The following is a 15,935-nucleotide window of genomic DNA, read 5'->3' on the forward strand; positions in this document are numbered from 1 at the left end:
CCAATTAGAGGCTTTACAAATATAAAAGTTAGACCAATTGATTATCCATTGGTTATCCATTGATTATCCATTTTCTAAATAAATAATATGGTTCTTATCCATATTCGACCCGTTTTTAAAAAGTATATTATCCAACTCATTTTTTAGTGAATAATATGGGTGGTTAACTGGTTTTTTAAACCACGTTGCCACCCTTACACGTGATCATTGAGACAATTGAAAAGAACTGATGAAACAATTGAAAGTTTAAGCTAATGTTGTAAGAAACTTCACCAGTGCACGTTATTTTGAAGCTACAGTGCCTTTTTCTGTCTCAAATAGCATGAATCAAATGCAAATTAGGTACATGATAAGTTAAGATATATACTACATTCGAAGAATAAAAATTGCAGAATGCTTTGTTTTCGAAAGCCTATTAACTAAACAATGTCACGTTGTTTGAAAAAGAAGTTAACTTTGTCATCAGCTTCTTCATTGGTTCCGAAACAATTGGTGCAAACATGGCGTCTGATATGCTCACTACACCAGGATTCTGGCTGCTTAGGACGGAGTACACAGTCGCGAATTCGAACCCAGAATTCAAGCTGTAATGAAGAAGTCCTCTAGGTACAATAAACACATCACCTTCTTTAAGTGTCTTTTGGAAAACTTGGCTTTTCGTGTCGATAAATCCAGCGATTACCACTCCTTTTCCAACAAACATCATCTCAGAAGCTCTTGGATGAGCATGCGGCATTACCTGTTGAGACATCATATAATTAAGTAATTAAAAATGTGTTTTCTGTAACAGCTCAAGAGAGGCATGTGGAGACATTATATCTCTAACAGTTTAAATCTTTAGGTGAGATGGTTAGACAATTCAACATTACCACACCATCAATATCTAAATCAGTCCTGGCCACTGATAACGCGAGAGTGTTAAGCCCTGCAAATTCTGCAGCACTGACTATAGTTGTCGATGAACGCTGAAAGTTATCCGTATCACCTTCATTCCTCAAAATAGAGCTTTTGAAATCAGCAGCAGTAATTTCTGCTGGATTCTTGCATGAATAACCATTTATGAAGATGTTCTTGCGCGTCGTATCTGTAGGACAAACATCTTGGAGATTATCAGTGTCTTTTGCCTTGCAAAGACACATGTAAATTGAAAATAATAAGAGAGTGACCTTCATGATCATTGTTTCTGGTTTTAATCAGGAGGATTATTAGTGTATTGTTTTGTTAACATCTTTAATTGCTGAATACATATATACATGAATACATATTCCTGATTGCTTCAGTGTAAAGTAATAACCAAAACTTGGAGTTCAATTCACTAAATTCTAAGTATCTTTTGTTGAAAGAAGCAGAGTGTTTAAAGAAAGATGACAAATACTTGTCTGTAAGGTTAGAAGTCCCTCTCTAAAATCACAACTTGTTCTTTTTAGATAACCTTACCTTTATTAGTTAATTTAATCCCGAATTCAATAGCTTAATATAGTTAAGCAATATCACAACAAATGTTCTAGTTTCTTTTATCTTATTTTTTCAGAATCAACTTAGACTACTCCTACTTAAGAGCAGAAGAATGAAATTACTACACCATGGTTAAAAATTAAAAACAAGAGACCTAACCTGTTGCTATTTCTGGATAGAATGTCGAGACGTCTACATCTCAGTGCCACATTCAAGATTCCAGAAACTATGTACAAATTAAGGAACAAGTTTTTATTTGATCCAGAACATAAATATATACATAATATCAACAAATATTAAATTATAAACCCATCAAAGTGCAATGTGTTCGGTGGAGAAAACATTAAAGATTGAATCCATTAAATTTAAATTTTAAATCTACATCTAGATAAAGATTAAGAGTTCGCCAAGCACCACGAGAATAAAGATATAAGAGGACATGTCAAAGTGGAAAAGAGATATCGCTAGCTTCATCCCTTTTTCATTTTTTTTCCAACTTAAAACACATTTACTTGGCCATGCTGCATTTCGATAAAAAATTTCCAAAGGGAAAATGAATTAGAGGATAATGGTGTAAGCATAAACTTTAATTCATACCAGGATCTTGAACATGATAATCTTACATGTAATTGCCATAGAAAACATACCTGAAGTGGAATCCATTATCTTGAAGCGGAAGCGTTAATTCAAAAACTGGTTTCTCGCCCCTTGCCCTAACTTTATGTTACCGCCGCCTTTAATGATGGAAGAAAGTAAGTAAAATCCGGTAACCCTAATGGGTGGGGAGAGGACCAATTTATAGAGGTTCTCACTTAATCCGGTACGCCCATCAAGTAACCGATCGGACGGATGAAATTTGTTCATTAATTAAATATTAATTATAGGCCTAATCTTATTGGGCCACATGCACGCAAGAAAATAGTTTACAAATGGAACAAAGGGAGAGTTCAAATTTTGGTGTATACCCACATAGTACGGGCCCAACGATTTTTTTTCTTACGAATTTAATCTTACTCCAAGGGTTAGCTTACTTTATCCAAGCCCGAAGGCAAAAGGCTTTAGAGATGATTTTTAGGGAACGGAGTGGGGCGGCGCGAGAGATGTGGGTGCAGGGCGAATTTGGTAAAATTCACAAAAATTTCAACTCGCTCCGACCCTGCATAACTATTTTTTCTATTTTCAACCCGCCCCACACCGCTCCACGTAAGTTTTTTCTTCTTTTTTCTCTCTAATACAAATTAGTTTTACATTTTATTATTTTTAAAATTGGAGAAATTAATATTATTCAAGCAATTATATTTTTTCTCTTTATCATAGTGGGAAATTACATGTTCTACCAATTGATCTCATTAGTAGTAATTGTTATGAAACTATTATACTGTAGTTGTCCATTGATCTCAATATGTACATCAATTTAAAAGTTGAATAATATATTAGTTTCTTTCTATATTTGTCTTTATTTTACAGTCTTTATTTTATAACACGTTATCAGCACGAGACTCTGCCATCTCAAGCAAATACTTTGAAAGTATCAGAGGTACAAACTTTTTTCTTCTAAATAATTTCAAATCTTTCTAAACTTGAATTTGTAGCCCTGATATATCGGGCAAAAGCTACATGACTTGGGTGCTTGATACTGAAATTATTCTTGATGCGATGGGTCTGACAGATGCCATCAAGGACAAAAATCAAGCATCAAACAAAGATCGTGCCAAAGCAATGATATCTTACGCCATCACTTTGATGAAGGCTTGAAAGATCTCACTGTTAAACATCCAGTAATACTGTAGAATAATTTAAAAGATAGATATGACCACCTGAAGATGGTTGTTCTTCCACAGGCATGTTATGACTGGACTCATTTAAGGCTACAAGATATTAAATCTATCAGTGAGTATAATTCTGTTATGTTCAGAATTATTTCACAATTGAAATTACGTGGTGATAATGTTACTGATCATAATATGTTGGAGAAAACTTTCACTACTTTTCATACCTCGAATATACTCTTGCAGCAGCAATATCGAGAAATAGGATTCAAAAAGTATTTTGAACTTATTTCACATCTTCTTGTGGCCGAGCAACATAATGGGCTATTAATGAAAAATCATGAAAGCCGACCTACTGGTTCTTGTCCATTTCCTGAAGTGAATGAGTCAAACTTCCACCCAGCTAAGCGTGGAAGAGATCGTGGCCCCAGCCGTGGTCATGGTCGTGGTTGGGGAAGAAACTCTAATCATGGTAACTGTAATGCACCAAAGAACCCTCCTAACCACCAGCAGTGAAAAAGAAAGGAACAAAAGCATGAAGCAGTGCAAGCAACAAATGCAGAAAATACGTGCTATAGATGTGAAGGAAAAGGACACTGGTCATGTACCTGTCATACACCAAAGCACCTGGTTGAGCTTTATCAAGTCTCCCTAAAGAAGACAAAGAAAAATGCTAAAGCAAATTTTATTTCTGAAGATAATTTAGACTTCATGCATTTGAATGTAGCTGATTACTTTGCACTTCTATAAGGAGAAACAAGTAATGTGATCGGTGATGAATCTGTAGAAATGCAAATATTTTAATTTTTATTGTTTGTAGTAGATAGTATGGTTATGTAATTGTTCTACATAAATAAAATTTATACTTTAATAATGATGTTTACTATAATATATTTTGTTTATGTCATTTTAAAGAATATGGATAATCCTCAAATTATCTTTGGATCAAAGACCAATCATGAAGATATTTGTGTAATTGATAGTGAAAAGACTCATGCCATATTCAAAGATAAGAAATATTTTTCTTATTTGCATAGGGAAAAAGCAAATGTTTCTAAAATTTCTAGTAATATATGTTTGATTGAAGGCTCCGGAAGAGCTATTGTATTTCTGTCTAAGGGAACAAAACTTATTATATACAATGCATTATTCTCCTCCAAGTCCAGAAGAAACTTGTTGAGTTTTATATATATTGGTATCATGTTGAGACAATAGATGAAATGAATATGGAATATCTTTGTATTACAAAGAATATTTCTGGCCAGAAGTGCATTGTAGAAAAGTTACCAACTTTATCTTCTGGTTTATACTATTTAAAGATTAGTACAGTTGAAGTACACACTATCGTAAATAAAAAGTTTACTGATTCAAATACTTTTGTGCTTTGGCATGGCCGCTTGGGCCATCCTGGATCAATAATGATGAGACAAATTAATGAAAATTCAAGTGAGTATCCACTAAAGAACCTGAATATTCTTACAAATGATGAATTTTCTTGTAATGCTTGTTATCAAGGCAAAATGATCACTAGACCATCACCAATGAAGATTGGCATGGAATCCCCTACCTTTTTAGGGTGTTTATGATAGTAGGCTATAACTACGTATTTTGGCTACTATTTGCACTTTAAATTGGCTGTACTTTACTAATGTTTGAGCGTTAAATGGTAGTAAATTGCTCTGATTGGATATTTTATGCTTTACAGAAGCAATTTCGGGCTACAATAAGGTTAATGAGCGTTTTGAGCTAATATGGGGCGTTGAAGGCCAAGTAAAAGCTTATGGAGTAAATTGGGAGTTCGTTCGAGGATCAAAGTAGGTTAGTGCACTTAAAAAGAAGAAAGAAGAAGAGTGCATAAAGTTGCCCAGGTTCACGGTCGTGCACTGACCGCGCAAGTCAGGTATAAACCAGCCAAAATGCGCGACTAGATGCGCGGTCACCTGCCCAGGTGCGCGGCCGCGCACGTCCTTTCGAGAAAAGTTATTCCAGGGCTAAAATTATAATTCTAGAGGCGACTTTTCTTGACCTATATAAAGTCCAACTCGCCCTAAAAGAGGGTATCTTGGTTTTTAGAAGAGCTTTGACGGCAATAACATGCAAGGAGCAAGACGGAAGATTCAGAAACGAGTTTTTATCTTTCTTCTTCCCCTTTTTATTATTGATGATGAATTCTTATATTGTGATTGTGAAAAAAATTATGAGTAGCTAAACTCTTTATTCTAAGGTTTAATGGAACCTCTTGGAGGATGAATTTTTATTGCGTTTAATATTAATTTGCCATTTGATTTTCTCTGCTTGTTCAACTACGTGATTATTATGGTTGATTGAAGGGCCCTCAATCGGCTATGCCTATTTAGTGTGTATTACTTGAAAAAGTGTACATATTTTGGTAGTTGTTGAACAACACCACTCTTAACGTATATGGGGAATCAATACGAAGGGTTTAAAGGTGGGATTAGAAATAACGAGACCTTGGTGCGATTTTAGTGAGTGGTAACCTAATGCTAGCTAGCGTAGTTCGGAATAATACATTTAGTAAATTGTTGTATTTGCTCAGAAGAGAATTATGACACCTAAAGTGCTCATGATCGGTAGAGAGTATCTAGGCGAATTTATAAGAGACGTAACAAAGAGGTTTCTGATAAGAGGGGAAATCGTAACCCTATACCTTTCCAATCTTGTATACAATATTTGCTTTGTTAGTAGTAAAATTACAGCTTTTTAATTACCTTGTTATTAGTTAGTAAACACTCAATTCAGTATTCAATATTTTTGAAAGTTGATTACTTGGATTCTTGCGAAACTAAAAGTTGTGATTAATACGTTAATTTCTTATGGGATTCGACTCCGGACTTGTTAACCAGAATATATTTGCAACAACCGCTTAGTCCTTTTTATAGGCATAGTTGGGCGTGATCAGTATACATAGGGATATATGTGAACCTATTCACCTACCAAGTGAGTTATTTAATTATTTTATGGTCCTAATAGATGCATCTTCAAGATGGTCTCATGTGTGCATACTATCATCTCGCAACCTGGCATTTGCAAAGCTATTAGCCCAAATAATTCGATTAAGGACACATTTCCCAGATTACCCTATAAAGGCTATTCGCCTTGATAATGCTGGAGAACTCTCATCTCAAGCTTTTGATGATAATTTTCTATCAACTGAGATAAAAGTTGAACATCCTATAGCTTATGTTCATACTCAAAATGGCCTTGCAGAGTCATTTATTAAATGCCTGCAATTGATAGCAAGACCACTACTTATGAAAATAAAATTGCCCATTATTGTTTGGGGCCATGCTATCTTGCATACAACATGACTTATTTGTCTCAAGCCGACATATTATAATAAATACCGACATATTATAATAAATATTCTCCGTCATAATTAGTTTTTGGTCATGAACAAAATATTGCTCATTTACGAATTTTTGGATGTGCTGTATATGTGCCAGTAGCACCACCACAGCGCAGTAAGATGGGCCCCCAGAGAAGGTTAGGCATATATGTTGGATTTAAATCACCCTCTATTATTCGCTATTTTGAACCATTCACGGGAGATTTATTTATTGCTCGATTTGCAGATTGTCGATTTAACGAAACAAATTTTCCACAAGTAGGGGGAGAGAAAAAGGAAATCAAAAGAGAAATTGTGTGGAAAGTTTCATCATTATCTCATTTTGATCCGCATACCTCTATATGTAATTAGAAGGTCCAAAAGATCATCCATTTACAAATATAACAAATCAAATACCAAACGCGTTTACTGATTTGAAAAGGATAACTAAGTCACATATTCCTGTAGATTATGTGCCTATCCGTATTGATGTCCTAGCAGGACCATCTATTAGCATGATAGCTAGTGAACCTAAAGCACACCTGAAGCATGGTAGGACTTTGGGTTTTAAGGATCGAAATCCTAGGAAAAAAATTGGCAAATGATCAAAATGATAGTATGAAGGGATCTCCTGAAGAAACCCAAGATCTGACTAGTTCTAAGATTCCTGAAGAAATCAATGAACCGAGTCTCAATTGAGCGAGGAACATTTAATAAGTTCTACTGGTGATAGGATAAATTTAAATCCATTTGAAATAGTGGTAGATAATATTTTTGAATATAATGTTGCACTCAACATTATGAAAGATAGTGAGGATCTTGAATCCCGATCTATCGAATAATGTCGACAAAGATCTGATTGGCCAAAATGGCAAGAGGCAATTCAATCAGAATTGAACTCACTTGCTAAAAGAGAGGTCTTTTGACCAGTTGTCACGACCCAAAATCTAACCATGGTCGTGATGACGCCTATCGTGTTACATGGCAAGCCTATTTCCCAAAATATTACTATTAAACCGATTATAAAAAATTAATAAAACATTTCAACATTTAAATTTTTTATAAACTACTAAATATAATCAATATAAAATATGGAAGCTAGCCTCAAACATCGGGGTGTCACTAAGTCATGAGCGTCTAAAACTATAAACTAAGATATATAAACTATCTAACTGTCCAAAAGAAGAAATGACAAGAGGAGTAACAAGGTCCTGCGGACACTAGCAACTACCTTGCAATCTCTACAGGTAGCCGGCCTGAACTCAATGATCGCCGCGCTCTAACTCACCTGGATCTGCACATAAAGTGCAGGGTGTAGTATGAGTACAACCACCTCAGTAGTAACAGAAATAACTAAGGAACTGAGAAGTAGTGACGAGCTAAGTAAAACAGTTCAATTATTTATTTTCACAATTTTAAAAAATAAACATGAATAAACAGGTAAATTCCATAACTCAGTAAATACCACAAAGAAATTTAACAGATAAATGCAGCAACAACAAAAGTAAATGCAAATTTCACAGCAATGTCACTCCATCACTCAGCACTCAACACTCAAACACTCAATACACTCAACCCTCTGCGCTCACTGGGGTGTGTACAGACTCCGGAGGGGCTCCCAAAGCCAAGCACTAAGCACAGACAACTCACGTGCTATCATATCAATACCTGGATCCGCACGGTCAACTCACGTGCTACGCGGACAACTCGCACTCAACACTCAATACACTCAACACTCTGCGCTCACTAGGGGTGTGTACAGACTCCGGAGGGGCTCCCAAAGCCCAAGCATTAAGCACGGACAACTCACATGCTATCATATCAATACCCGAATCCGTACAGTCAACTCACGTGCTACGCGGACAACTTACGCACTATGGTATCAATACCTGGACCCGCACGATTAACTCACGTGCTACGCGGACAAATCACGCGCTATGGTATCAATATCCTCACAACCAGGCCCCCGACCTCACTCAATCATGTACCTCATTAGCCTCACCATCATCAACAAATAAGGTAACACATTCCACATCAAGTATCACAACATATTAACAAATAATAGAGAATGCGGTAAACATGTACAATAACTTCAATGACTGAGTACAAATAATATGAGCATGAATAAAGCCTAAGCATGATATCTAACATGAAGGCAAACAAGTTCAACAACAAGTAAACACATAACCACAGATAATAGCTATTAGGCCTCGCAGTCTCACGGGACAGACCAAGTCTCAATCCCTCGAGGTATACACCCACACGCCCATCACCTAGCATGGTTATCACCTCTAAACAATCATATGATATCAAATTCTTCGAGTTTATACCCTCAAAGCCAGATATACTTACCTCAACTGCATAAAATCCTACTCCAGGATGGTCTCGTCTCTGGACTCAGTCTCCAAAAGCTCTGAAACTAACAATAATCAGATTAATACCATCACTATGTGCTAAAGAATCGAATTCCACAATAAAAACTACAAATATGCCAAAAATTCGAAATCGGCCAAAATCAGGCCCCCGGACCCTCATCTCGGAATTAGTTAAAAAATGGCAGAATCAAAACTCTCTTCCTCTCCCGAGTCTAACAATATAAAATTTATCAAAATCGGACTCCGTTAGGTCCCTCAAATCCTCACTTAAAACTCTCCAAAACTCAAACCCTAACTTCCTCAATTTCACTTTGAAATCATCAATCAAATCCCAAAAACAATGATGGATTTATGAAATATAACCAAAACCGAGTAGAGAATACTTACCCCAATCCATATGGTGAAAATCGCCTCCAAAATCGCCCAAATCCGAGCTCCCCAACTCAAAATATGACCGAATGAACAAATCGTAGTTTTATATATTTTTCTGCCAGCTATTCTCCCTCGTTTCTCATGTCAAGCAATTCCGAAACTTGTATTTTATGACTCTAATGGATTTCTTGTGAAATTCTAGTCAAGTTATACTTTTGAATCACTCAATTTGACCTTATAATGAATGAGATATGTAGATTTTAATATTTGCAAATAGTGTAGATTTTTAAATACGCCATCAGTGGCAATTTTGTAATGAAACTAAAAAAATCTGGCAACCTAGTTCTTAGTAAAATGACCATAAAATCCTCATACGATATCCAAATTCGACGATTCTTTTTTGCTATGGGTCTGTAATTACGGTACAGATCTAATGCTTCAATCAAAAAAGAAATCGGAACTTATTTGTTCAATATGATATCATTTATGCTTGAAAAAACGACGTCGAAACATAAGAAAAACGAGCGCAACACAACCCAAACCTATCCAAAACTCACTCGAGGTCCTCGGGAAATCAATCAATAATTTTTACAGGTCATATATCACTACCCGAACTTAGTCGGACCTCCATAACACCCAAAACAACAACAAAATACCAAATCAACCTCGAATTCAAGCCTAAGAATTTCTAAACTTCCAACTTTCGCCAATTCAAGCCTAATTCTACCATTGACCTCCAAATTATATTCCGGACACACTCCTACGTCTAAAATCACCCAGTTAAGCTAATCGAATCATAAAAATCCAAATCCAAATTCGTTTACTCATAAGTCAACTTCCTATTGACTTTTCTAACTTAGCTTTCTAACTAAGAGACTAAGTGTTCATTTCACTCCAAACTACTCCGAACCCAAACCTACCAACTCGATACAACTCAACACATCTGAACAATACATAAAGAAGCATAGATGAGGGGAAATAGAGTTATAACTCTCAAAACGACAGGCCGGATCATTACACCAGTAGTCCAAACACCTGCTGGTATAAAATCAGTTGGCCATAAATGGGTTTTTGTGCGAAAAAAGAATAATCAAAATGAAATTGAAAGATACAAAGATCGCCTTGTCGCACAAGGATTCTCACAACGACCTGGAGTCAATTTTGATGAAACATATTCATCTGCTATAGATTCCATAACATTTCTATATCTCATCAGTTTAGCCCTATATGAAAGGCTTGAAATACATTTAGTGGATATAGTTACAGCTTATCTATATTGTTCACTTGATAATGAAATTTATATGAAAATTCCTTAAGGATTTAAAATCCTTGAAGCAAATTCAAAATCTCGAGAAATATATTCAATCTGATTACAAAGATCTTTATACGGTTTAAAGCAATCTGGACGCATGTCGTATAATCGCCTTAGTGAGTATTTGCTGAAAGAAAGTTACATAAATAATGCTATTTGTCTATGTATTTTTATAAAGAAAATGGCATCAAAATTTGTTATACTTCCTGTTTATGTTGGTGACATAAATCTTATTGGAACTCCAGAAGAGACCCAAAAGGCAATTGTATATCTTAAGAAAGAATTTGAGATAAAAGATCTTAGAAAGACAAAACTTTGTCTTGGTCTGCAAATGGAACATTTAGCATACGAGATCTTTATCCATCAATCTGCCTGTACAGAAAGGGTCTTAAAATGCTTTTACATGGACAAAGTGCATCCATTGAGTACACTAATGATTTTTCGATCACTTGAAGTAAATAAGGACCCGTTCCGACCTTCAGAAGACGATGAGGAACTCCTTGGTCCTGAAACACCCTATCTTGGTGCAATTGGTGCACTTATGTATCTTGCTAATGCTACAAGACCTGACATAGCATTTTCTGTTAATTTACTAGCAAGATATAGCTCTTCTCCTCCACGAAGACATTGGAATGAGATTAAGCATATATTACGATATTTAAAGGAAACTCTTGATACAAGTTTGTTTTATGCTAACAAAGGTAGTGTAGATCTTGTTGGTTGTGCAAATGCAGGTTATTTATCCGATTCCCATAAAGCTCGATCTCAAACTGGATACGTGTTTACATGAGGAGGCACTATCATATCATGGTGCTCCACAAAGCAATCTATTGTTGCTACTTCTTCAAATCATGCTGAGATAATAGCTATTCATGAAGCAAGTAGGGAATGCGTATGGTTGAGATTAGTAATTCAATTCATTCGAGAAAAATGTGGTTTGGAATGTGATAAAAGATCCACAGTTTTATACGAAGACGGTGTTGCATGCATAGCCCAATTGAACGGGGGATTTATAAAAGGAGATAGGACGAAGTACATTTCACCAAAATTATTCTACACACATGATCTTCAGAAAAATGGTGACGTTAATGTGCAACAAATCCATTCAAGTGACAATCCGACATATTTGTTCACTAAACTTTGCCAACTTCAACTTTTGAGAAGATTGTATACAAGATTGGAATGAGGAGACTCAAATATTTGAAACAAGATTTTCATTAGGGAGAGTGAAATATGCGTTATACTCTTTTTCCCTTACTCCCATGGGATTTTTCTTGTAAGGTTTTTAGTGAGGCAGCTAGAAATGCGTATTACTAAATATGTGTACTCTTTTACCTTCATTAGGCTTTTTCCCATTGGATTTTTCCTAGTAAGGTTTTAACGAGGCACATTTTTTTTAATGAACATCCAATGGGGAGTATTATGAAACTATTATATGGTGGATATCCATTTATACTCCGCTATATATAATCTTCCTGAAGAAAATTATCCATTTAGTACTCTGTTGAAGTTTATCTACAAGCAGCTGATGCAGGCAGGTTGCAAGCAACTCAATGTGATTTGCAACAACTTCTTATTAAATAGGCAGGTTGCGAGCAGCTCATACAGATTGCTTACAAGCAGCTCAAAAAAAGCCTCGCAGCTGCTTCATTTCTTCCATAAATAGAGGAGTTTTCAGTTCATTATGTACATCACTTTAAAAGTTGAATAATATATCCGTTTCTCTATATATTTGTCTTTACTTTACCGTCTTTATTTTATAACAATAACATAATTTTCCTTCATATGAGAGAGAGAAGATTTCATCACCCAATCAGTACGTTGGTATATGAATAATACATTGTTTTTCAATTTTGAGATCTTCCTTAATTATGAATATTTAATCACTATCAGCAAAATAAAGCTGAAACAAAACAAATCTTAGAAGCTTTATAAATCATCCTTTCTACCCGCAACCCACCCTGCTTTAATTTTTTTAAAACTATTTAAACCTACCCCGCCCTGCATCCGTACCCGCACCGACACCCCATAAGAGTAAACCCGTCCAACCCCGCATCAAACAAAACCTATCCTGCTCCGTACCCGCCTCGTCTCATTGCCATCCCTAGTGATGAGGAGAAATCCATAAGTATTTGCCTGCTTCTTCTTAGATGGACAAGTTTTTTTTTGAATGAATTATGTTAAACAGCAAAGTGTGGATGACGTATCTGAAGGAAACTTCCCTTTAATTAACACACATCTCATTAACCAAAAATAAATTCATGTCTTTTGTATTTGGGAAAAGAAGAAAAAAAACGCATTAAGATGTTCATGCATTAATCTGCAAATGTTAACACAATGCTAAACCTAAATTTTAATTTTTTGTGTTACAAATTCCATTTTAAGAAAAGGAAAAAATAGTGTGTCAAGATTGTATGGCTCAAAATCTGACCAGACAAGAACCAGCGTGGAAGGAGCGAAGGAAGGTTACTTGGAACTGTCATGTCCATACCATGCTGTAACGACACGCACCTCAGCCACGGTCGAGGTCGTGTATTTGGGATATCTGAGGCGAATTGGATATCATGGCATTTCAAGGGGTCAACTTGTAATATAGACAAACGACTCAAATACAATGGTCAATGACCATTGGGTAAGAGAGGAGATCTAGTATATTAACTAAGTGAGAAGAAGAAAGGGGCGAAAAAAACAAAAATACAGAGACATTCTCTAAAGAAGGGAGGAAGGATCATCTTTCTCTCTCATGAAGGGGAAAGAAGCAAAGAAGCCTAGATCTCCTTAGTCTCATCACACCCAATGTATACGGTTCTACCTTATTAAAGATCGGTGAAGTTTCCATCCGTGTATTCCTTACTGATTGTTAAACATTATGGAAATCGTTATTTTCTTCCCATATAATGTAATCTAATCAATATTACAGTTAAATTTTATGTGTGCTACGCCTGCTTACTCTCGTCTTCTATTATAGATCTGGAATGAATTATCGTTGGCTAAGATTTAACTAAAGTCTTCTTATTTAATTAGTTTAGCAAAAAGCTCAACACTTTTTGGTCGAACAATTTAGCACCGTCTGTGGGAATTTTCTTAGACAAAAATTTAGTTTCCTTTAGATCTAAAACCATCCAAAGTATCAATTCCTGACTGTCATAGCCTCACCATCTCAGTATAAACACCAACTCGAAAAAGTGATAAGCCTTTGAGATAACCAAACCAATCTGGGTCAGATTTCTACATGAGATCGAAATTTGGTCCGACGTCTAAGAAAAACCTACACCTCGCCTGTAGCGATGGGTTCGGCACGTCGTGTGAGTATTCAAAGCGAGATTACGGCCACTACGCACTAAGCATGCCCGCAATCCTACTCGTCATATCAATATTATATGTCGATCTATACTTCCACCTCTTAGGAAGGGATGATTGCCAACTGTATGATTCTTTGAAATAACCGACTTATGCTGCTTTATTTTTGTACCTGTGTGCACCATTGTGATTTATGTATAGGGTATATCACGTTTCCCTTATTATCTGCGCACATCGGGACGGGTTTGAAACGGGACTCGAGCCCGAGATCCCAATGGGCAAGGTAAGTTCAGCCCATAAGAAGCCTGGACGTGATTAACGGCGAAGCCAAACATGGGGTACCAAATCCGAAATTGTCATTCGAGTACGGGATGGAACGGTTCACCTTACAACACCCTTCCCCCCTCACCGACTTACTAGGTAAGGGTAACAAGCAATTTCGTTTGGATATAACATTTCTTGTTTTTCTCTTTTTGGTCAAACACAAGGAATACAAACATTCTCACATATACGCGAACAAGGAACAAACACCACCGAACGTACCAAGCAAAACCCACCACATCATACCATACTACAAATAACAGAGAAACGGCTCAAGACGGGCTGGTATTACTAAGAAAATCTCCATGAGTTGGGACTAAGCGGTGAGCCCATGGAACGTACAGTCCCTCCGACACAAGCAGAACTTGAACTCGAAAAGCTTGCATGTGTATTCGCTATGACAATCTTACGCCAATTCAGCCAACTAAATAATACGAATCACGTCTGAACTTCGTTTAGTCCCAGGGCACCCAGAAGCCCTAGCAATAAGTTCGTCGCTCATCCCGATCATGACCTCTCCAGGTCAAGAAAAGAAGAGACTAGGTAAACGGGGACTCCACCGACACACACACACTACAACGACACATAGCGTTCTCCAATGAAAACAAAATTAAACAAACCGGGACTCATCCCGATGCATAGTACTCTCCAATGAAAACAAAATTAAACAAACTGGTACTCACCCCAACGCCTGCATAAACAATGCAACAATGAGTGATGTTCTCCAATAAAAGTAATGCAATAGGAAAACCCGCTCTATCTCCAAGTAAAAGATAAATTCGACTTCGCTCGAACTCACAACAGGTTACATTTCGACCTTGCTCGAATTCACACCCCTACGGCCATCGACTATCGCCAAACAGGTTATATTTTGACCTTTGCTCGAATTCATATCCCTACGTCCATCGGCCATCGCCAAACGGGTTATATTTCGACCTTGCTCGAACTTACACCCCTACAGCCATCGGCCATCGCCAAACGGGTTACATTTTGACCTTGCTCGAATTCACACCCCTACTGCCATTGGCTATCGCCAAACTGGTTACAATTCGATCTCGCTCGAGTTAACACCCTTACGGCCATCGACCATCGCCAAATTAAAGGAAAGTTCGACCTCACTTGAACTCACAACGGGCTACAATTTCGACCTTGCTCGAATTCACACCCTTACGGCCGTCGGCCATCGCCTAGTGGAAGTAAAAATTCACTCACCCAAATCAGCAAATCAAAGTTTGACCTCATCAAACTCAATAACGGTTCATAGTTCAACCTCACACGAGCTCGCCCCCTACCATCGCTAAACTCGCCATGCAAAATTGACTTCGCCCAAGTTGGCCACTCTGAGTTCGACCTCGCTCGAATAAACAAGTCAAAATGACTTCGCCCAAGTTGGCATCTCTGGTTCGACCTCGCTCGAATATATACGCCAAAAGGGACTTTGCCCAAGTTGGCCACTCTGAGTTTGACCTCCCTTGAATACACAAGTCAAAACTGATTCCGCTCAAGTCGGCAAATTAAATTCGACTAATATACAAGTCAAAACCGATTTTGCCCAAATGGGCAAATCTGAAGTCAACTTCGCTCGAATTTGCAAATCAAAGGTGACTTTATTCGAACTCACGAAACAAGATCCGATCCCGCTCGGATCAAGCAAACTAAACTCAACCTCGTTTGAATTCCCAATT

The 15,935-nt window shown here is 36.9% G+C and overlaps 2 protein-coding genes across 2 annotated transcripts; one reads left to right on the top strand and one right to left on the bottom strand.

Annotated features, from left to right (window-relative positions):
- Positions 1-285: 285 nt before the first annotated feature.
- Positions 286-1,220, bottom strand: LOC104213952 (germin-like protein 11-1). The gene is made up of 2 exons (XM_009763519.2): positions 870-1,220; positions 286-739 (listed from the first exon to the last, which is right to left on the bottom strand). Exons 1-2 carry the CDS (start codon positions 1,176-1,178, stop codon positions 416-418), a joined length of 633 nt encoding a protein of 210 aa, XP_009761821.1. The 5' UTR covers positions 1,179-1,220; the 3' UTR covers positions 286-415.
- Positions 1,221-3,278: 2,058 nt separating this feature from the next.
- Positions 3,279-3,740, top strand: LOC138873380 (uncharacterized). The gene has a single exon (XM_070151848.1). It carries the CDS (start codon positions 3,279-3,281, stop codon positions 3,738-3,740), a length of 462 nt encoding a protein of 153 aa, XP_070007949.1.
- The last annotated feature ends 12,195 nt before the right edge of the window (positions 3,741-15,935 follow it).

This window comes from Nicotiana sylvestris, chromosome 7, assembly GCF_000393655.2.
Source record: "Nicotiana sylvestris chromosome 7, ASM39365v2, whole genome shotgun sequence".
NCBI lineage: Eukaryota > Viridiplantae > Streptophyta > Magnoliopsida > Solanales > Solanaceae > Nicotiana > Nicotiana sylvestris.

What these genes read in the sequence shown, in the direction of transcription:
- LOC104213952 (XM_009763519.2), bottom strand. Translation starts at nt 1,178, where the DNA reads ATGATCATGAAGGTCACTCTCTTATTATTTTCAATTTACATGTGTCTT. An exon ending in ATTTAGATATTGATGGTGTG is followed by an intron (nt 740 to 869) that starts GTAATGTTGAAT and finishes ATGTCTCAACAG; the next exon opens with GTAATGCCGCATGCTCATCC.
- LOC138873380 (XM_070151848.1), top strand. Translation starts at nt 3,279, where the DNA reads ATGGTTGTTCTTCCACAGGCATGTTATGACTGGACTCATTTAAGGCTA.